Source organism: Phaethon aethereus (assembly GCF_964289735.1).
Source record: "Phaethon aethereus genome assembly, chromosome: 1".
NCBI lineage: Eukaryota > Metazoa > Chordata > Aves > Phaethontiformes > Phaethontidae > Phaethon > Phaethon aethereus.
Window position 1 is genome coordinate 141,154,802 of NC_138575.1, and position 24,022 is coordinate 141,178,823.

Genomic DNA, 24,022 nt, shown 5'->3' on the forward strand with positions numbered 1-24,022 from the left:
TGGATTCCTGGTCTTGCATGTTAGGAATTAAGCAGCCTGTGATGCATAAACTTGCAGGGAATTGGGTAAATCCTCTGGAAGACCCGCCACAGGTGGAGCTGTTAGGTTGTGTGATAAAAGCTCGTCTGCACACCCAGGAAAGGGTGACAGCAGGTGGGGGATCCCGAATCACACCCTGCCCACCTGCTCCCAGGCCCACCACAGGAGCCATCAGCCTGTCAGAGGCCCATCTCCAGAAGGCCAGGGGAGCACAGAGTCCCTAAGGCAGACAGGAGCCAGGTTAAGGACTCAGAGGGAGGGACAGCCTGTCCGGGCCCTCACAGGGCTGTCCCAGAAGAGCCGTCAAGGTGAATCAATGCTGGGATCCCCTTTTGGACCGAGGGGAGATGCTGCCTGGGACATGGCACACAGTATGGGATGCAGGGGAAGAGCATTTTGGGATTGCTCAGGATTTGTTAAAGGGGAATATATGGATAAGGGCATAAAAAGAGCTGGATGTGTGTAAAGAGGTGACAGGCTTGTCTGGCCATGCCCTGCTCCTGACCAGCACAGTCTCTCCTATCTTACCAAATTCCTCTTCTAACTCTTTTCCTGGCTGAAGGACATCTATTCTGTGTCTCTGTGTGCGCCCAGCAACTGGAGTCAGACCCCACCCCGGGCAGAGGCCCACATGTCCGTGCTGCCAGTGGCTGGAGCGAGCCGGGGTCTGGTTGCCGGCAACTGGGTGAAACCAAGTGCCAGCCCCCGGCTTGGGACCACAGGTCACACAGGGGCCTGGCCAGTGCATCTGCAGCGCCAGTGGCCGGACCGAATGCGGGCAAGGTGTGAGCACTACTGAAGAGCCAGCTGAACGAGCCCATGGGTTCATGTGAGTGCTGAGTGTAGCTGCACTGATCTGTGTGGCTAGCCATGTATATATATATTTACGTATGTGTTTGTGTGCACGTGCCTGCTGGGGATACGTGCACAGCCTCACTACTGTTTGGACCAGGGGGCACGGACCTGCGGCTGCCTCCCTTCTGTCAGGCTACCACGTTAGGCCCTATTCCCAAACAGCAGTAACCCGTTCCCTAGGATCACGTTTCTCTCCATGAAGGGGAGACTAGATAACCAGTTCAGGTGTAGATGTTCCAGGCAGGTATCTTAGTCCTTCTGTTTCAGCCTCCTAATAAAACCTCTCCTTTCTAAACATGTCTCAGAGCTGTTTCAGCTCTTCCACCCTAGTTTCCTAATTTCGACTGTAGGATCTACAGTAAGTCTACAGTATTGTATCTTACATATTTTCTGTTGCAGTTCTGCTGGGATGAGTCTTGCCCCATTTGTTTCCATCTGGGAACATCACCTTGTTCTACCTACTTTCCTCACCCCCTGACTCAGGAAATGGGGTGTCCTTGTAGTCTAGACATAGACTGAGAGATCAAAAAATGTCTAAAGTTAATACTGATTATATTATCATGGAATCATCTTAGTTTATGGTAGGAAAAATCATTCAGTTGTTCAGATATCTCTTGGTTTTGCTTTGTATTGCAGAGGTGCCAGGAAGCGGAGTGTACGAGAAAGAAAATCTTTTCCTTTGGCCTAGCAGGCAGGGCTTCTTTTAGGTAGTAATTGCTCCAACATGCAGTAGGTACAAAAGGTCAATATGCAGTGTATTAGTAGTATTCTAGAAATTATTCTTAATGTTTTGAGGGATTAAAAACTGAAGCAGAGGAATGCTTAATGGTACTTAATACATTGTTTTAAATCTTCTGTAGAGTCATTCTGGTTGGAATGAACCTTGCAAAGTAACTCATCCAAACTTGTGAGAGCAGGTCAATACTGAATTCAGACCAAGTTGCACCGGGCTTGTCCAGTCAGGTCTTAAAAGCCTCCAAGGGTGGAGACCATGCAGCTTCTCTGGGCAACATTTTCCACTGATTAATTTTTGCTGTGATTTTTTTGTTTTATTTTTTTCTAATTTTTTTCTTCCTTCTCTCCTTATATCTAGTTAGACAGAACCTCTCCAATTTCAATTTAGGACCATCATCTCACATCCATACTATGCACCTTAGTAAAGAGGCTGTCTCCATCTTTTCAGTAACATCCTCAAGAGATACTGGGCACCTGCTCTTTGGCTCTCCTGAAGTCTTCTCTGGGCTGAACAAGCCAAGCTTTCCTTCAGCATTCCCTCATAGGGCAGATTGCTACAACCCCAGCCATCTTGGTGGCCTTCTGCTGGACTTCCTGAAGTTTACCATCATCCTTCTGTTTCCTTCTTTCTTAATTTTAATGACTGATGAACCTTTGAAACATAATCCTTGCATATTGGAGAATTATGATACTAAATAGTAACAGAATTTTGTAATCAAGCTTCTGCTCAACAGATACTATTAACTTTAAATTATGAGTCAAATAACCTTCCACAATTATTTAGATTTCCTTGGAGTTTTGTTCTGTGTTTAAAGGTTTGAAGAGCATACAGAAACCTGACACATCTTTTAGCTTTAACTCATGTCTAGGGAGTTACATAGTACAAAATACTCAAAGTAAACATGGAGCTGTGGCCCTGTTCTGTTTTCACATCCCCTCTCAACCATATTGCCCAAATGGGAGGGGGGGTTTGTCTTCTACATCATCTCCCAGGAAGAGGCCATCCTCCTTTCAGTATTGGGACCATCTTTAATTTAAACTGTTTCTCATTTCTGTGCCCCTATTTGATTTTGTTTTACTTAAGTTACTGGCACCAAAGATTTTATTCAATAGAGGTAGTCACTGTAAAAGTCAGTTTTACTTTCTAACTTTATGCTTTTTATGGCTTTGTGTAAATAAGTTCATTGATACTTCTTGCTGTTTCACTTAGAAATTCTCTACCATGCCTTCTTTCTTGCTTCCAGGAGAAGAAAAGGGACAGATTGTTTAAGGAGAATCTGGATTTTCTGTTTACAGAGCAATAAATGTTCTGAAATGAACTGCAGTTGTATATGTTGTAAAATTGCTTTTGTTTGACAGGTTAATAAATCTCAGTCAAAGGTCTGAATGACTAGAGATATTAAAAGCTTGTGCTGCTTGACAAAAACAAACAAACGAACCACCTTCTTGCCTTTCTTTACAGCTCAGTACTATTTCAGTTGACTGTGGCTCTTATTTTATTTGCAAATGCCTTTATTTATGGGTATTCCACACAGTTTGTTTGTTTTTGTTGTTTTTTGTGGAGAGCATAAACAAAAATCACTTTAATTGGCAAAAAGTTAAAAATGCCATGGTTCTTCAACAAGTACACATGTTCATGGTGCAGTGCCAAACCTTCTGTTGACTTCATGAGCTTTTGCTAGTATCAATAAGCTTATGAATTTTAGAGAACTTAAATCTATGTTTTCAAACCTACACCTATGTTGACCTTGTGGATTCATCTGTTTTGTCGCTTTCACACACAGACATGCGAGACAAATCAGCCCTGTATTCCAACTGCAATAACAGTCCAATAGGCTATCTTTTGGTAAAAGGCTTGGAAGCAGTACTGTAAAAATATTTAGGGCTTGACTGTTGAACTCATGATTAATTTAAACAGTGGAAAATTATTTGTTAGTTGTTTAGAAACAGATTTTCAGTAGAATGCAGAAAGATACTGGGATGAATAAAAACAAAAATCTGTCTTAATTTTTCCTGTGTGCCTTCTTCAGATTCAGCAACAGTTTCCGGGATGGAAGCAATTGGAGAAAACAATAGGAAACTGAGTCCAAATATCAGTGGTATACTGTACTGTGTCTGATACATAAATTCAGTCACATCTGAGAGACTCTAGTATGTATCAGCAATGTCACATGGAAGTGTGGGATATGAATTATTGCTTGTTTTGCTAAATCTGTTAGGAAGTTTAGCAAAGACCTCACACACTTCATTTTCCAATTAGATATCATTCAGATGATAGGCAAAGTGTCATTGCATATGTCTGAATTAGATTTAATATCTAATGACAATGAAATATCAGATAATGTAGAATTTAAGACTACTAACTTTGGTTTATCAATGCCTTCCCAAAACGTGTTTGATGCTGTGCTGGTGGTACTTTTATGTTGAATTGAAGAACAGTTTTAGTTCTTGACAAATCCCCATCATCCTGGGGATTTGATTCAGTCCTGACAAAGTATCATGGAAGTTGCCTTTTTCTCCCCAGCCCTTCCTGAGTTACTATTCTTGACATTTTACTGCATTTGATGTTAGCTTTATAAATGCATGCAGTTTTACATCTGTATATATAGAAATATTTATCTGCATAGAGGTACATGCAGATACATATTTTAAACTGCAACCTGATAACAGCAAGGTTGCTGCATTTCCATGGCCCCAAATCCAGCCAGTAGCGAGGATGAGAACTTATTTCCAGTAGTCACACGAGCACACACAGCATATACGAGACACGTATACAGCCCCCCAGAACGGCACAGCAGAAGTGCTCAGCACTCACACAAGCGCAGAGAGCACTGATGGCCTCGTTGTGTTCCCCTCTCGGGCTGATCAGGATGAAGGCTTGTTAGTGCAAAATATATACTTATGGGCAATGAGGATCCTTCCAGCAGCTGGATTTAGGCATGGCCCCAGATCCCAGTTGCCCCAGTTGCTGGCACATGGAGGCATAAGCCCCCAAGACCACAGCCCCACTCTAGCCCTCGGTGCAGTTCCTTCTCCCCTTCTTCTCACCCACACCCATGCAGTGGATGGCTTAGACACAGTCCATTCGGTGGTCCTGGATCCTAGTGCTCCCCCCATTACCTCCCACAGAGACTCTCGTGCACACACAGACAGGTCCCTCGGACACCCCTAGACGCCACAATCTCTACAGCAGCTGACCAGGGCTACCCTATGCCTACCTTGTCCTTCCAACAGCCAGTGCTGCCTGTGCTCTTGCCCATAGAGATATGCCTGGCTCCCAGGCCACTTCATCTACTTGCCAGCTAGTCCAGCGTGCTCTTCGCTAGCTCTCACACCCTCACTTGCACACCCACCCTCGCTGCAGGTGCTGTGGGGATGGCAGGGCCAGCACTGGGACCTCCATGCACGAGTGCATGCACAATAGTAAGCCCTTGCCCAGGGAAACCATCAGAAATGGAGTTTAATGAGAGGAGATGGGAGAGGCTGCGCTGGCTGGCACGGCACAGCTGTGCACAGGGACTGACCGGCCCCTGCTCGCACCCCGCCGGCCCCTTCTGTCCCCTTTCCCACGGGGCGCTCAGACCCATGGAGCCGCTGCCACTGGCATGTCTGGCGGGGTCTGGCCCTGCCCTGGGTTTCACGGGGGCTCCTGTGGCGCCAGGAGTGGCTGGGCCCGGGGCGTCCACTGCCCTCACAGGGCTGCTGTGGCTGCCCCAGCCCCTGGGCCTCCTGCCCCATCAGGTGGCACAGGGATGAGCTTCCAGTAGGCTGATGGCTGCTGTGGTGGTCCTGGGAGCAGCCGGGCAGGGTGTGATTCAGGCTCCCCCACCTGCCCTTGTTGCTCCTGCCGTGCTTCCTTCTGTGTGCAAAGACGAGCACTTCTATCGCATAAACTGACATGTGTGTGTGCATATGTGTGTGTATTTCCAGGTATGAAAATGGACAGATCCCTCTCCGTAGAAACGTACTTGGCAATTTTAACTCCTAATGCTCCATAGATGTTCTTTGGACTTACTAGTAATGTGATGTTTCATAAGAGATTTGGAAAGAAAGATTCTTACTAATTGAAAACTGTCTACCTAAGCTGTGCTCCTTTTCTCCAAGGAGGGTACTTAGGAAGGTGCCCAAAGCAGGGAAAAAAACTTTTCTAGTTAATAGGAAGTAGGAGAACATGTGGGAGCGAAGAACCTTGTTTGGCAGCCTGCAGCACTGCCACTGCTAAGTTCAAGAACATCATATTGAGAAAAGCTTTTAGAGTGTCATGAGCAACGCCTTTGCTCTCCATCTAGATGCAAGATGCTGGTGATCTGAAGAAGCTCAAAATTACAATTGCTCCTTGATTTTGTAAGATTTTCTTCCTGTTTCTTTTGGTAACAAAGTTAAAACTTTCACCTGGTTGAGATTATAACAACAGTAGTTCTAGATAGAGTAGTTGTTTCTTCCTGGGTTTAACCCATTATCTCTTCATATTCCATAGAACTACTTGTTAAATTACTGCTTTACTTATTAATGAGGAGACTGTTCTCTACGGCTTTGAAAGTATTGAAGTTTTATTTGCAGATGCAGGGTCAATGGAGAAAATAGAAGTTTTAGTGTCTTTTCTCATGTTGTTTTCCTTGCTAAGACTAGAATTTACAAACCTTTGAAGGATACAAAACAGATGTGTTTAGTTACACCTTTAAGACCTGCAAACCCAGAACATATATCCCCAAGACAATCTTTATGTATGGATGAGAAATTTCAGTCCTCACTCTTTAGACGTATTTGCCATCTGATTTATGAATTTTCTCTATTCAGTAATGAATCTTACCTGTATATCACTAGAAGTAGTTGAAATCAATTAGCAAAGTTTTAAAATAAAATAGGGAGAAAACACTACAACTTCTAATCAGAAAAAAATGGAGGAAAAAATTACTTGAGATATTTCCTGTATAATGAATCATGGTGTTTGAGATTCTTCTTTTGCTTCTTCAACTGACAGCCTGTCCTCCTTTTTTTTTGTAGTCACAGCATATTTTACCTGGTAGCCAGAACGTATCTTTCAGTGGATTGTGTGGCAGTGATACTTTGTCACCTTGACATACTTGCTGCAGTCTGGTTTCCCCAGGGAATCCTTATATACTGTCTGGGAGCTGAAGCTTCCAAGTTATCAGCAAAATGCTGCTCCTAGCACTCAGCTGCCTGTCAGTTTATCCAGATTCTTGGCAATACCTGTGGCAGCATCTATTTCTGAACTGACTGTGTTGCTCTATTAGAGGTGGTTTCTTTCAGGTCATGTGTTACAATGTAAAGTCACCATTTGCAGTATGCTGTGATAGCCTTACCAATATATAAATACACATAATTTGATTTTAAAAAGAAGAAAAGAGGGGTAGCCTGTGCTTTGGCAGCGACGACTTAGGTTTTTTTCCCAGAACAAATATGTGTTATAAGTACATTAACTCTCATTCAGGTGCTTGTTTGTAAGTAAGTTGACTGAGAGCATTTGTGGAGAGGGCAATTTGCCTTTGACTTAACTGTAAAGAAATGTGTTTATATCATATTGGGGTGACTGAGAGACTTGCTAATGGAGTGAATTCTCATCATAGGTTCTCTAATGGTCACGTAGCAATATGTTTTGTCTGTATTTTTTGCACATTTGTTGTTCAGACCTTAAATTTAGAAGTTCCATTACAATGCCATCTGTCTCTGCACCAGTGAATGTGGCTGCACACTTTTCAACAGGGAAGAAAAGCAAATGAATTTCATACTCTCAGAAAAAAAGATAATTGTGATGGCTAGTGGACACAAAGCTGATCATGAGCCAGCAAAGTGCCAAAAGCGGCTGATGATGAATGTTGCCAGTAGGTTGAGGGAGGTGATCCTGCGCCTCTACTCAGTACTGGTGAGACCACACCTGGGGTACTGTACCCAGTTCTGGGCTTCCCAGTACGAGAGACATATGGAGCTACTGGAGGCAGTCCAGCAAAAGGCCACAGAGATGATTAAGGGACTGGAGCATCTCTCATATGAGGAAAGGCTGAGCAAGCTGGGACTGTTTAGCTTGGCAAAGAGAAGGCTCAAAGGGGATCTTATTAATGTATTTAAATACCTGAAGGGAGGATGTGAAGAGGATGGAGCCAGGCTCTTTTCAGTGGTGTCCAGTGACAGGACCAGATGCAGTGGACACAAACTGAAACACAGGAGGTTCCCTCTGAGCATCAGGAAGCACTTTTTTACTGTGAGGGTGACTGAGCATTAGCACAGGTTGCCCAGAGAGGTCATGGAGTTTCCCTCCTTGGGGATACTCAAACACTGTCTGGACATGGTCACTGAATTTTTCACAATGAGGGTGCTGAAACAACAGCACAGGTAACATTCCAGGTCAGGTTGGACGGGGCTCTGAGCAATCTGATCTAGTTGCAAATGTCTCTGCTCACTGCAGGGGTCTTGGACTAGACGACTTCTAAAGGTCCTTTTCAATGCAAAGATTCTGTGATATGATGATTCTGATTCCTGATGATTCTGTGATATTAGTAGGGGAATTTGACAGAAGTCTTTAGAAATATATTGCAACAGGAGATTAAGACTTAAATAACTGTCTACGTGTGAATTCATTTTAAGAATGTATTAATTTTCATATTCATAGAAATATTTGAACTTGGAGTTCACAGTGGAAGGAAATTTTTTAGAGGAGTAGTCATAAAACTGCTTGATATTCACTGGCTTTCCATCTTACAGTTTTCATAGCTTCAAATACCTGGACAATTATTGCTTCCCTAAAATAAACAAAGGAAGTTGATAAAAACAAGCTAGAGATTAATGTGAAAGAGATTAGTTCTCTACTGAACTCTTAAAAAAAAAAAATCACACTTTCTTTTTAACTTTCCTCTTAATACTTTTTTTTTTACAATAATAATTGTATTGATCTAGTGGATCTTGCTGTGCATTTAAAGTTAATCCCTCATTCAGGGTTAGGAGGGTGCTCTCCATTGAATTAGTTATTTCTCATAACGAATTGTTCAAAAGGGGTATATCATACATAGTATATGTAGAAATATGGTGTTTATTATTAATTCTGTTACTTTTGGTGGTAGATTTCATGTTCTTTAGAAATACTGTACTTAGCGCACAGAAATACTTTCTCAGGTAGAGAAAATGTAAGAAGTTTGGAGTTCTGAGCTCTGTTTGCCTGCACAGACAAAGCAGCTTTGCCAACTAAGAGGCTGAGAAATCATCTTTTGGAATCATGAGAGCAGTTACTTAACTACATGTGATTATCGATGTAATGAGGCATTTCATTTCAGATGTGGTATTTTTAGATTGCTATGGCAAAATAAATTATGGAATTGCAACGTTCATAACCGTAACCCCATGCCCACGGTTGGGCTTGTGTTGAAAGAGCAAGTTCTGCAAAACTTTGCACAGCCATTTTGTGGTTTTACACATACAGTCTGCTTTAGGCAAATGCAAGGCACGCCAGGAGCAAGACTGTAGTTTGAAGGGATAAACCCTTCTATGATTTAAATGCTGCCTAAAAAGGAGGATTTATATTCCTCTTCAGTCTTCCTGTTCACTCCTGGCTGTTACGTCGTTGTTCTCCAGTTTATAAGCCTAAATAGGAGAATAGTTTTCTATTAGGATACAGAGCTGATTCACAGGACACACACCCAGCGCCCATCACTGGGAGACAGACAGAAGCGTACATCGGTTAACAGGAGATTAAAGAAAGAGAAGGCTGAAACAACCTTTTGTCAGAAAACCATCAGTTTGGTTCAGCCACTTTTCAGCTACCTCCTAGGAACAAGTTAGGAGCCTGATTAGGAGAAAATTGTCTAATTTGGTCACTTTTGCTTTTGTCTTAAACAGGTACATGGAATTTAATCTGATGACATGTGATGGAAATACATTAAACTGAAGCATGTATTATCCTTGCATAGATGTAACAGACTAATTTTATAACAGTTACTGTTAATACTATTGCTATTTTACAAGTTCATATTTTAGTAGAAATAGTACTTTGAATATGAGTTGAAAAGAAAACACTGAAGTAATTTAGTTTTAGCAAACATCCCCTGAAATGATCCAGAGTCAAACCTTGGTACTATTGTGTTTCAAAATCAATGCTTTACAAGTCTGTATCTCTCTATGATGTTAATTTATTGCCTTTTTCAAAATAGTGTTTTTATTTCAGATTCTAATGCTTCTTCCTAGTGCTGATTATCTTAAGTTTGTTCCTTTTATTTGGCTCTTCCCTTTCTTTAACCCTTTTATGAGCTGTGACTCTCTCCAAGATATTAGAATTTTTAAAGATTTTAGGTGTTGCTCTCGCTTTTGGTTTGTACTGGAGTAAAACCAGCTTTTAATTTCCTGCTTTCATTCTAGTGTTTTTTGTGAAGCTAATGCTATTAAGTTATTCTTCCAAGCACTATCGTAAAAAATGGTTAATTTTTTTCTTTTAAAAGTTACAAAAGTCAATTTCCAACAGAAGGTCTTTAAGAATCAGTTCACGCATTTACTCAAATTCAACAAATCATGAGTTAATATTTTTTCCAACTTGCTTTTGTACTTTGTTGTCCACCCTCCTCTTAGAAAACATATATTGAGCACATAGAATTGCCATCTTTAATATAGGTATTTGTTTCCTGTAGTTGAAACATGTAGAAAATTATAATTGGAATTTTGTTAGTGTTTTGTTTGTTTACTTAAAGGTGCTAGTTTGTGGCTTTGTGCTTGGAGTTTTATGCTATTAATCTTAAATATTCTCTAAAAGATAACTTTCAGCTCTTTGAAGTTTGAAAGAAAACGGCTTTTATTCCTGATCATGAGGAGTTAAAATGTAACACAACCACATCTTACCAAGTCACTCCAGACTGATGACACTGTGTCGTGTATGGTTCCATGAGAAGCTTGTACTGAACAGAAAAAAAAGACCTTTTCCATGACTTTGTTTCCCTCCCAATGAAAACCTGTCTAAAGGTGAATGCCTCTTCTCACCCTTTCTTTCTGTACTGAAGAAATTAGGAAATGACTTTATGTATGAAGTACATATGGGTTGTTATTAACACTTCTGTCAGAGATTACACAGTAACTAAGATGATGTTTACATCAGAGTAAGGTACATTTCACTTTGCAGGCTGGTCATTCTGTGTGGAAAAATAACGCTGCTCAAGGAGACATTATAGAACAAAAAGAAACTATTGCCAAAAAATTGTGGTGCTTGAAAAAATTGGATTGCTCCATGAGAATCAGCTGCCTTCTGCAGCACCTGCTGAGTTGGTTATAGGCACGCGGTGGTGCCCAATTGACACAAAACAGGGTACCTGCCATTGTCAGCCTGCTGTGCTGCACCTGCAGCTTTGTAATACATTCCCTGCAGCAAAAAGGTCATTGCATTTATTCAGGAAATATTTTTGATACCTACTTCCAGTTTCCGCTTGAGACTTAGAGTTTTGATTCATCAAATCAGCTCCTCCTTTGGATGTACCTGGTTCATAGCTCTGATGTGTTTGCTCGTGAGATGGGGCCAGCCGCTTCTCCAAGGTGCAGAGTGATTGTGCAGTAGGCAACAGGCACAAGCTGGAACACAAGAAGCTTCTACCAGATGCTTGGAAAAGCATTTTCACCATAGGGGTGGTGAAATACAGGAACAGGTTGCCCAGAGGTATGTGGAATCTGTGTCCTTGACTGAACGTTCACCTGGTGAAGGCCCTGAGCAGCCTGCTCTGGCTGGATGTGCGTTGAGCAGGGGTGTTTCTAAATGGCCTCCAGGGATCTCTTCCAGTGTGAATTATCCTATGGTTCTGAGCTCTGTATGTGTTGTGTATTACATACCAGCAAAGTCAGTGGTTTTAGTAAAGGTACATCTATGTGGAAAGGAAGGCAGCACAAATTAACTATTTCATTGCGCAGAATTCCTTTTTAGGCCACTTTTAGAGACAAGTGGCGTAAAAGACCAGCACGTTACACAGTATGAGTAGGCTCAGTAGAGAGCATCTTGAGTATTTGCCTTGTGTTCTCCGTAAAAGAACAATGCTCTTCTATGGCTAATCCAAGCTGCAGTTGATTGAGTTAGATTTCTGCTGCCAGGATAATTGGACACTGTTTCAGAAACGCCTGGGAATTTCTTGAGGCCTATAACACAAGTTGCCATACAAAGTTCCCAGTGTGCTGTCCTCTAAACACACAGTCCTCTGTGAAAAGAGTGCTCCAGCCATCCGGAATGATCAGAGTAACCCTGCATGTAAATGTGACCTTCTCCCTGCCTCACAGAGCCGCTGTGTCTGTGTCCGACTGTCACTCACAGAAGCACTTTCTTTCACTTGATCGAGTCTTGAAAACAAGCAAGAAATTTGAAATTTCTCCTCCTTCTTCCCCTTCCAAACCATTTTGCTTCTTCTGGCCCACCGTAAGATAACATCCCATGGAGTGGTTTGTGAGAGTAGCTGCTGGTGTGGACTGAAATGTAAAGTGGCATTTATGCAAGAGCTGGAAATGCAGAGTGATCTAATTATGTGCAGATGTTACACACTTCCTTTTTTTCTTTTTCTTTTTTAAATTATGCTAATTATTTTTGGTTTTATCTTATAAGTCTTCTGGTAACTAATTTGATTCTTGTACTGGTCTCCAACATACTCACAGTAGCAAGTTAATAAAAATCTGTATTAAAAAGCATATGTGCGTATAATTTCCAAACAGTTCTTAATATGAATCATTGAATCGTAAAGAATGGTGGCTGGTAGTTATTATTCTGGATACTCTAATGCTTAATTCATTTGATTATAAGTTTCCAGCTTGTTTGTTCATTTGTTATAGCATTTAAAAACATCTTGGCTTGCTCCTCATTTTCCCTAATGGAACTAAATTGTGGGGCTCTAAGCTGCATGACTTTCTTAAATAGCATATTTAATATGATTCTGTTATCCCTGGATAGCCAAATTGGCATATGTCCTTAAAGTAAAATGAAGTGTAATTCATTATTGCTGCTGAGACTTTTCCCAGCTATTTCTGGAAAGAATGTAGGTCCAAAGATTAGGAGAGACGCATTAATCAAGTTATTTCATTGTTGTTTTTTGTTAATTCTTCAGAGAGTTAACACAGTGGGAGGCAAAAATTGCAAATACTGTATCTGCTTAAAATGCATTTATTCAATAATGTTTAAGTAACTCTGGTGGTAAATAGGTCACCCAGAAATACATTTTCCCCTTGTTTCTAGATACTTTGTGTATTAAAACGTAGGAAAAAAGCAAACACGTTACCTAAAAAATAGCCCAGCATCTGTGTTACAGGCATGTTAGTGAAGTTGGTGGTGGTTACTCTCTCTTTTCATGAATTTCCAGCACCTCCCATAAATGATAAACAGCATCTTTTCAGCATCTCAGCATTTTGTAAGGGATATAGATGGGTCTGTGTTGTATTCTAAATTACATTACGGTTCTTAAAATTCCTGGGTCACTCACACTAGTAACACAGTCAGTTTCAATTATTTTGAAAATCTGAAAAAATTGAGTCAGCAAAGAAAAAGAGATAAAAATTGTTGAACAAAACAAAAACCGTGATTGCAGTAGTAATATCTTTCAGACTGATAATTTATTTCTTAAATACAACTTAGTTTTGGATTATGACCACAGAGTATGAACTAGTTTTCACAACGAGGAAAGTAAAAATACTTTTGGAAGTGAACATTCAACAAGCTACCTGTAGAAATTAAAAGCCTGACTGCTTTCTGGTTTGCAGAGATGAGCACTGTCATTCTGAAATCAACGTGAGTTGGCTGTACTTGGTGGATTTCTTCCTGTAGCCTCTTTCAGGACTCATTTTGATGCCCACTGAAATCAATGGGGATTTTTTTAGTGATATGATGCAATTTGAGTCAGGCTTAAATGTTTATAGAAGACTGTATTGTGCATGTATACATAAATTAATGTGTAAGGTTACCAGGTGTTTCCAGAGTGCAAATTTTAGAAATAACACGTCACGCATTTGACTAGTTGATTTGATCATGAAGGAGAAAAATCAATGATAAATAAAGTTACAGAAGTATAAGGTGCAATCCATAAGAAGCCCCAAACATAATACATCACATTCTGATACCAAATGTTTCTGTGTCATTTGAAGACAGAAGATACAATAATCTTCTACAATCTCTTCTCACCAAGCACAGAAAGAGACTGGTCGTGTTCAGAAGTTGGAGAATGAATATAGGAATAACCTCTCAGAGGTCTTACCAGCCCTTTTTGAAACTGTAATTTGAAACCTCAAAATTCCACTGTTTTGCCTTTTTGCTTTCATGCAGCAGGAGGGAAGAAAAAATTAATTATTATTCTTTATTTTTTAACTGCTTTTTTCCCCAGAATGACTTTTGATTTTATTGTGGGTTTTGGGTTTTTTTTAAGTCAGAGTACATATATACAGTGGTTTTGAACTGGGGTTTTATGCATGGTGGGAGAGTCATTCTGTCAGTAGTTCCTCAGAAGGCCGGGGAAGTTTTAACTTACTTCTGTGTAAGACTATCTAGACTGAAGTTTTTTACTCAGTGCCCAGTGAAAGACTTAATCATGTTGGCTTCAGTTTCAACAGACTACAAGCTAAATGTTACAGTGAAGATAGAAAAAAATGGAAAACTGAAGTTTGATATTTTCTCACTAATTCCATAGTACCTGTTTTCTAGGGACCATATGGGGAATACAATATAAAAATAATAATATATTAAAAAAACTGTTCAGGGAGAAAAGGAAGGAGTTAACAAATACTTAGTTCTTGTTCTTCTCACTCTTTTATCAAAGGGAATGAAATACTTGATACCCTTACCAGTAAGACTCTGGTTCAAAGACAAAGCACGAAAATGTGTGGTTTAATCACTGAGATTAAGGGCCTAACCAGACCAGAACCAGCAAACAGTAGATTTTTCTAATACAGTATGAAAGAGCTTGAGGCTATATTTAGCCATTTTAAACATGATGAACATTCTCTTTTCATTCTTACTCTATAGAACAATAGATGGTAATGTTTAATTTGCAGATGAGTTCCGTGTGTATAAATTATGCCATCTTTAGTCTCACCCTTTATTCCATTTTAGAGTTGATACAGTAGTGTCATATGTGCTCAGGATATTTGTTCGATGGCACTCCCCATGCATATATACCATTTTCACATGTTTTTCAAAATCTTAATTTCAAAACTGATTTTAATATTTTATCCTTCCAAACTCCTTGATTATCACTAGTAGGAATAACACTTATGGATATCCCTGTTAGTTATGTAAATATTCCATCTGGACATTTACAGTATATAGGTTGGAGAGGGCCTGCCGTACATACCAAGGCCCTAACTAACACTCTTTTCTTATATTCTTAAATTGCATGTAGGAGGAGGAGGTAATGAGGTGCTGCAGTGATTTTATTATTTCTTCCCTTGGTTAAGTGATTAATTTTTCTTTTCTAGGTTCATAGAGTGAAATATAAATTAGTATGCTTTACTACTTTACTTTTTTAAGCATCTAGTTCATTCCAAAGTGAAAACTGTCTTATATTAATATGACCTTTTGAGAGATCTCATAGCAGTAATATTGATCAGTGACACAAGTTTTAGAAATAATTCAGAGAAGCAGCCAGAATCTCAGCTGAAGTCTGTATAAATCTCATCTGTCTCTCTCAGTGGAGTGATGCTGATGTTGCAATACTTATGCAAAATGGGGAAGAACTTGGCTACTTTCATATCTCTAAATTTAGTATGTGGGTGGGCCAGGACTGTGAACAGTTTATAACATCTCTGTGCAGCAAAGTTAATAAATCCATTTTGTATGTGAACCTCTGTAAAACTTTCATCATCCATTAAAAATGTTGCTGTGCTGTTGACAGTAAGTGTCAGTAGCAAGAAAGACTGGAGGAAGACCTAGTACACTTATTGCCTGTAACATTAAAGCCACTGTAATTGTGGGTCATTTGCCTGGCTTCTTTGGTAATTAAGACTTTTAATTGCTTCTAGTTCCAGGGAATTAGTTAAGCTTTTCATTATGCATATTGCCTTCTATAATCATCAGCTCCTCTCGTACAGTAAGCTTAGCGACATCATGGAAGTCAATTAGGCCTTTCAAGGCAGAGCAGTAAAGTACATTTCTTTGTATGGGCTGGATTAGAAAAGGTTTCTGAAAGGCCTTGATAATGCTGTTCTGTGCAACATTTAAGCTTACTCTTCAAAAGGCAAAGCCTGTCAAGGTTTCATTTACTGTCCTCAGAGTCCTCAAAGTGCTTAGGGTCACAAACTAAGGTATTGTTAAGAACAAAACCTATAGGCAGAGCCGTGCTGCCATTCCAACAGCAATTGTTCCAAGCTTTGCAGGATCAGCTGGTTACATATTTGTAGTTAGTAATACTGATAATGATCCACGTTTGAAAATACCACATTGTTCAAACTGGAATTCAGTGACTGTATAAAGGAAATGAGCGCAAAAGAGATTGTTGTGATTCCATCGGCTCACTAAAAATCATTAATTAAGTTTTACGTTATTATGTGCAAGGTAGAAAACACCTCTTACTCTCTATTGGCAGACTCCAAGTGGTTGCTGACATGTTGATGGGCCAGAATCAATATTTTAAAAAGAAAAGAAAGCAGAAAGAAAGGGTTCACTCCCTCTCCCACAGGCTCTGATACGGATAGGTATATATGTAGTGCAGACATTTAATACATCTTGCAAAAACGTTTTCTTTGAACATAATAAAGTTTTTGCCGGTTGCAACTTGGTTCTCCTAGAGCACAGCCAGAGCAGACAAATGTTGTGTAACCCTAATCTTTCCTGGTGAAATAGTTGTGTGTTAGAGAGCCTAAAAGATGCAGTATGCTGGTGTATGTTCTCCCAGTGTGTCATATCTGGGTTCGGTCAAAAGTTAAACTAAGTTTAGCAAATCATTACTCTTACCCATTCCATGTTAGTTGCTGTAGTCTATTGTGTTGTGAAGAAAAGGATAAGAAAATCCATCCTGGGTATGTAGGAAGGGGTTTGGAAGATCAATAATGATTGTAGAGAAGGGCTTAATGCATGCGAGAAATTTGTGATAAGGCAGAGTTGCACTGTCTGAAGGGTGTGGGGAAAATTGCACTAACTGTCTCAGCTTCTGTGTTGAATTATTGAAATTACTTGTGGCAGTAATTTTGGTATTAGTAGTAGTAGCAGTGCTAGTAATATTGATATTAAATGCAGTCTGAATAGCAGAAGTGTTAGCAACCACTTCTCAGTGTAGGTCAGAATTTTTTGGATGGTTGGATGCCAAAGTTTGCTTTGGATTGTCCATGACCAAAAATTCAAACTCAGGACTGGGTAATGTCAGGAAGAGGTGCTTCATTATACACATTCTGGAATGAACTCCACAAGCATTATTTTTTATTATATGAAAGTTCGGACTAGATGTTTTGTCATTTTTTTTTAATGTTATATTTATTATTCAATATTCTGATGTTAAATTACAAAAATCACATAAATAAAGTATTGATTCTTTTTAACAACTTTGCTTCCCAACTATGATCTTGAATGATTATGACTATTGTAAGACATGGAGCTTTTACCTGAGTAATCTGTCTCTTCTTTAAAAGTAACCTTCCAATATAATTGCTGATTTTCTTTCTTACCATTACTTTGGAAGAATTAAGCAAATAGAGCACGAATTCAATAGCACTCTTCTGACAAGTGACTTCTGTCTTACTCTCCACTCATCCAATGTCCTAATATTGACCGAGGTAGTGTAGTCTTTCCCCCCTTGTGTATGTAGAAAATGCCACACTTGTAAGTGAAAGCACTGCTTTTGCCATTTTGCAGGTTGTAAAGTTGGTCTTAAAGAGTTAAATTGCCAGCTTATAAAGGTATTTAAGCACTTGCTTAACTTTAGGCTTGTGCTTAAACCCATCCCTATAAAACAAATCACTTAGATACATCTGGATAACCAGTTGCTGGGATTAAAGTATGCATGTTGATTTGTTTTGAATTGAAATTAATTAAATTACCGTGCAAATGTTCGAACTGAGAGTTTTGCCCTTGTTCTAATTAGGGGTGTCTAAACCAGGAATTGAATTTATCTTTCCTACTAAGTTTTATTCAAGATCATTCTCTCTTTAAAAAAAAGATTAAAAGTTCATAGTAACATTATTCTTTCATTTTTTCCCCTCATCTCTTTGTTTCTCAGTGTCTCGTGTTTGAAGATTCACCACTTGGAGTCAAAGGAGCATTGGCAGCAGGAATGCAAGTGGTTATGATTCCAGATGAAAAATTAAATCCAGATCTTAAAAAGGAGGCAACACTACTGCTGAACTCCATGGAGGATTTCAAACCAGAACTGTTTGGTTTACCAGCATATGATTAATGCCTAATGTCTGAGAACACTCACTTGACTGGAGATCAGGAAAATGGAATGAAATATTGTTATGGTTTTATGATTGGTTTACATCTTTTCCTCCCTTCCTCAAAACCAGAGCACAAAAATCCTGTTAGCACGAAGTCTTCCACACAGTACCTTTGAAAGTTGACTGGAGTGTTTATAATTTGTCATCATGATAAATGCTAAATTAAAGCAGCATTTTGTCTTGTGAAGTGAATCCAGCCTTGTTCTCTGCACATCATAATGTTTTCTGGGAATATTATGAAACTATTTAGACAATTTTTTGTAACTGCATTGGAAGCTTCTTGTTTTGTTCCCACTTGAATGGCTTACTGTTTAGATCTTAACCAGAAATCTGTTCTGGATTGGCTTTTATCCCATTACATAGTTTTTAATAAAGTTATTGTTATCAACACGCTTATCCATTTTCTCATCCTGTACTTGCCCATCTATTCCCCTTTGCATCATGTTGTCATTTTTGTTGCAATTATTTGCAGGGGTTTTGTTGTACTTTCTGTGTTTTCTTGTTTTGTTTTCTTCCTGTGGATTGAATGAGACAACTTCCAGAGGTCACTTACAACCTCCATTATTCTATAATTCTGTCATTATCTTTTTTGTCATGGTGATGGCCTGCTAGGAGCTGTACAAGGTTATGTGATCCTACAGTTTAACCAAAATTCCTTCTTTCATTTTGTTATATTGTTCTCATTTTCCATGTTGCCATGTAGCCTTCCCTTTCATGCTTGTGAAATTAATCCATTCTGTCTCCCTGCTTCAAATCTGATAAAGTTATGGCCTTAGTTCATTTGTATCAAAATAGCTTTCTGTAGGCCATCCTTACTTTTCCATTCTTACATCTTTCTTGAGCCCTTTTTCTGACAAGTTCCCTACAGAGAATTTTGCTATCTATTTTTAAAATACAGAAATTGTAGTTTTGGTTTATTTAAATAGTTAAAATTTATTTTCCTGTCTCCCGTAATTACTACGAAATGTTTATGTTGTCATCTGTCCCTCTTACTTCTGTCTTTCTGGCATCTCGTGAGGTAAGGGTCTCTTTAGAAAACGTAGACAGGTTTTGGTGGAATCCACAAGTACGTGTATAACATGGTGGAAGCAATGTCTTTTACTTTGTCTAAAGAAAGCTATGTTATGTAGGGTTTATGACAGTTTTATAAAATGAATGGTTGTATTCATCATTTAAAAACCTACATTTCCAAGTGACTGTCCAGAAGTTAATCCAGAGTCTTGGGAAAATGTCAAACTCCATAAAGACAAGGAGCGTGAAATATGTCAAATAAGAGAATTTCCATGTATTATGAGAAGACTTCTCTGACCTCTTTTTTAATAATATCATCTGTTTATCTTTGATCTTACTCTCAAAAATCTTTTCTAAGCATTTCTGGTGTTTAACTGTTTTAGGTTTAAGGTTTGTTTTGTCAGGGACAAAAATTAATGAATCATAGACCCTTCAGTATTCAGGGTGAGTTTCCTTACATATGTTTTCCTCTTGAATTTAAAAAAACACAAACTTTTACATCTTTTAGCCAGACTGTTACTATTTTCTGTTACTGTAGTCTGTTCATACCTCAAAAAATTAAGTACTTTTATTCCATATGGTCAATCAAATATGACCTAGATGGTACCAGAAGATTTTTAGTACCTATAGTATAATGGTTTGCAGTTAAACATTTTTCATCTAAGGATCTGGAAGCATTTTTTTCCAAAAAAGGGTAAATACTGTTTCAGTGTAGGTATTTTGCATGTTACGTTATTTCGTTAGGGCCATGGATATTGCAGTGATTAGTGTTTGTACAGTGACAACTGTACAACTGACAACCTGTCCTATCCAATATGAATTCCATTTCTGGTCTTTCCAGACAAGACAACAGAAATATTGCTGTGTAATTCTTCCTTTGACTTATGTTACAGAACACAAAGTGTTACTGTAGAGCAATGATTCTGATCTTTCAAGTGTAAAACAGGTGCCTGTTGAGATCCCCTTCGCTCATAATTACTGAATTCCAACAGGGAAGTTACTAGGTAGAACAAGTTTTAATAAGCTGTAATTAGTAACTTTTTCAAAGTTTTGCATATATTTAATTTAACTGGGGTGTTTTACAAAAAATATAAATGAAGCACGACTCATTTACGGTTTACTTTGAATGAACTGGTATTGAAGTCTTGAATTTTCTTTTTAAAGATGTAGAGACATTAATAAATATATCACTGACAAAATCAGAATTACTTCATCATGACCACCATGATGAGATCAGCATGTTCTGCAATTCTAATTTAATAGCCTTATATTTTGCTGAGAATTAAAGTCAGAAAACTATCACTTCTTAACTCAGCAGTAAATCCTATCCCATACAATTACTCTTCCATGCATTTAGTATCTCACCTGACAGTTGTCAGTGAGATTATTGCCCCAAACTGAAATCTGCCAAACTGAGCCATACGGTATAAACTTCCCCTCCTTTCGGTAAAATTCCCTTCCATATACTTCACTGCTTGCTGTTGGCCAACTTCCTGGTCCTGTGATGTACCATTTGACTGTTGTTTAAGTATCAGTGTTGTGGTTAGCATTTCTCTTGAATGAGAAATCGAAAGAGTACACAGAATTAAATTACTCATCTATAGTAATCTTAAAAATCCTGTCATCTTCATCATATGCAAAGTGGATATTCTTGTCAGCAGTAGGTTGACTGTAGCCTGTCTGATTAACCATATACCAAATATCAACATAGGTTTGTATATATGTTTTTACCCACTTTTTGGTTGAATTTGTGGCTCTGTAGCTCAATCATCTCAACAATGTCTGTTTAGAAAAGAGAAAAAAAAAAAAAGGATTAAAAACTTAGATCTCTTCCTTCCATCTGCTGCTTTCCAGATGAAGTCTTGTTCTGTTTGAATGAAAAAAATGCATACCAGATCCTGGCTACAGATCATGAGGACATATGAGCGATCAGGACACTTGAATGCTCCATCTGTGTTAGTAGGAAGAGGACTGTTAAAAAACTGTATCCTCTAACTCAGCAAGCAGACTTCAATCCCAACAAATACTTAAGTGCAAGCTTAATTCAGTTTTATTAAGCATAGAAGGTAAGCACCAACTTAATTTTAAGGATATGTTTAGTTTTATTTGGCTTAGAACATGTGCTTCAGGCATATCCTGAGAAGAATTCCAGCCTCCACAAAATAAAGGCATGTCGTGGTTTAGCACCAGCCGGCAACTAAGTACCACGCAGCCGCTCACTCACTCTCCCTCCCACAGTGGGACAGGGGAGATAATTAGAAAAAAAACTCGGGGGTTGAGATAAACACAGTTTAATAGGACAGAAAGAGAGAAGGAAACAACAATGATAACAACAACAATAATACCGACAAAGGAATGTACAAGAGCAAGTGATGCCCAATACAGCAATTGCTCACCACCCGGCGATCGACAGCCTGTCCCCAAGCAGCGATTTCCACCCCCCGGCCAACTCCAGTTTATGTACTGGGCATGACGTCGTATGGTAGGGAATCTCTCTCTGGCCAGCCTGGGTCAGCTGTCCCGGCTGTGTCCCCTCCCAGCTCCCCGGGCACCCCCAGCCTGCTCGCTGGCAGGCCAGCACAAGAAGCTGGACTGTCCTTGACGGCTCAGCAACAACCCAAAACATCAGCACATTATCAACAGTTTCTCATCCCAAATCCAAAACACAGTCTCACACTGGCTTCTGTGAAGAAAACCAGCTCTATCCTGGCTGAAACCAGGACACGGCAAAACTTCATGATCAAGTTTTTACCATTGGAAAATAGCATATGTGTAGCAAGATGGAGCTAAATTCAGCCATGAAAATATATTAAAAAAAAAAAAGTCAAGGTAGTGATGTATGAAGTGTTGTAGTGGAACTTAAGCTCCTTTCTGCCTTCCAAGTGAATTAGGTTTTACATTTTACTGGAACTCCAATGAGATTATTCTTGCTGGAATTTCCAGGTTGCAAAGATATACATAAACAGGAGTTTCCTCAACCATATGCAGGTGAAAATTCATTGCATTGGAACAGGATTAATTTCAAAATGCAGTCTGACTTCTGTGAAAGTTGGCATTTGCCTTCTACAAATAAAGGTCAGACAAAGCTGAGATGTTCATCATTTGGACTGGATGTCTTTCTAAACAATGCTATAGTTAAACCGTAGAAACCTCTGCCCAGAATCAAGCTTATGTTTCATATATTCCAAAAAATCTCTTCAGCAGAAGCCAAACTAGATAAATTAGAAAAAAATACAAGAAACTTTTTAATAAGAAGAAACGAAATTATTTCCCACTCCATTAAAATTCATCTGTATCTTTAAAAACTACAGAATGAAGCTTGGAATTTTCTGCTTTATTACTAGCTCTAGATACTGGTTATCCATACAGAGATCCACTTTTTTCTTTTAATCTTGATAAATTTAGACACTAGCTGTTTAAACACCAGCTACGCACTGAATTCCCCAGGCCATATGAACAATTTGTTTCTAATATTTTAAAACTAGAATAATATTAAACAAAAAATACTAAAATGAAAAAAGAGAAACCTTTTTTCCAATTAATTTGTTTCCATTTATTTGTTTCTAATTTACCACTTTGTATCTTCCTGGGTATTGACATTGAGAGGGTAGAACTGGTTTTTTTGCCAAATTAGTGGGAATAAATGGAAAGAGTGGAGGAAAAGGAGCGCTCTCAGAACACTTCTCTGTCCCAAGAGAAACATGACTGTCATCAACACTTTATCTTATCCTTCCCTTTGGCTGACGCTTCACAAATTGTGGGCCTAATCGCCTTATTAAAGTGGAGAACAGAAGGAAGACAAGAACTCAAACTAAGCACCAGAACTTCCAAGAGCAGAGGAGCCTGCCCTGGCAGCAGGGCTCAGTGAGTGTGCCAGTTGCTGTCTCCTCATTAGGTAGCTCAGTGCAACAAAAAAATAGACTTTAGAGGGCAGGGAGGTAGCATGAGAAAGGCTGTGGGTCTCTTCGGTTCTTCAGCCCTTTGACCTACAGGCTCTAAGCCATCATATTCAAAATGTTAGGAGTTGGCTCACTCTCATGATTAAAACAAGTCTCAGCAGGGATAAAGGATTTCAGCTTTCACCCCTCTCTTTGCAGCTCTTTCCCCAGAATATCTGCAATGTGAAACTGGAACATGAAGCAAAATATTAACAGAATCATTGTCTATATCCAAGGGTCCTTTAATTGAAAAAATAGCAGAGAGGGCAGTATTTAATGAAGAAAACCAAAATGGTAGAAGAAAGGAGATGGAGACAAGGAAGCAATCCATGATATAAACGCTCTAGAACCAAGCACTCCAATGAAGTGAAGGAAAAGGAAACAGTAGGGTCAAGTCGTCCACTTGTCCTTAGCAAAAATGTAAATCCAGCAATTACGGAGGGAAAATCTTTGCATTAACAGAAGCAAAACCCAGGTCAAAAACATATTCCAAAGACATTGTGTTACGACACTGAGATTTATAGAGATAAGAGGCAACCTCCTGAAGCGTATTTCTTAAAACCAAGGTCCAAAGAAAATGAAGCAGTTGGAATCCAGAATCAAAGAGATGTAAATTGCCTTTGACAAGCATCAGTGTAAAAAATATCAGTAGATGCCTCAGTTCAGGTGCTGATAAGATTGTGAAATCATCATAAATATCATTGAAGGTTTGACTTCAAAATTCTGAATTTGCTGAACAACTACAAAATGGAAGAGTATGTCATCACCTTGAAGACAACTGAAAAAAACTGCTGCATGCCATTTTTCTTCATCATCTTTACCTCAAACTATATTGATGGAGTGAATTCTTAATTTCTTTCAAGTCAAGACCACCCCCATGGCAACTAGAGCAATTTGCTCATAGAAGGGGACATTGGAAATGGACTTTTAACTGTCTTTTGTCCCTGATATCATGGTTACTTTAAAAAAAGTGTATTGTGGTGATGTCATTTACTTGTCATTTCACAAAGAGCAACAACACTATATGCCCAGCAACTCCTCCTCATTTAGAGAACTTTGGAAGTTTGAGAACA

At 39.1% G+C, this 24,022-nt stretch overlaps 1 protein-coding gene across 1 annotated transcript in view; it reads left to right on the forward strand.

Annotated features, from left to right (window-relative positions):
* PUDP (pseudouridine 5'-phosphatase) overlaps positions 1-17,960 on the forward strand; it is a gene marked incomplete at both ends in the record, with an annotated part of 80,242 nt that extends 62,282 nt beyond the window's left edge. Inside the window, one exon of the mRNA XM_082008881.1 lies at positions 17,784-17,960. Coding sequence (XP_081865007.1) covers positions 17,784-17,960 — 177 coding nt within the window. The remainder of the gene's footprint in view (positions 1-17,783) is intronic.
* Positions 17,961-24,022: the final 6,062 nt, after the last annotated feature.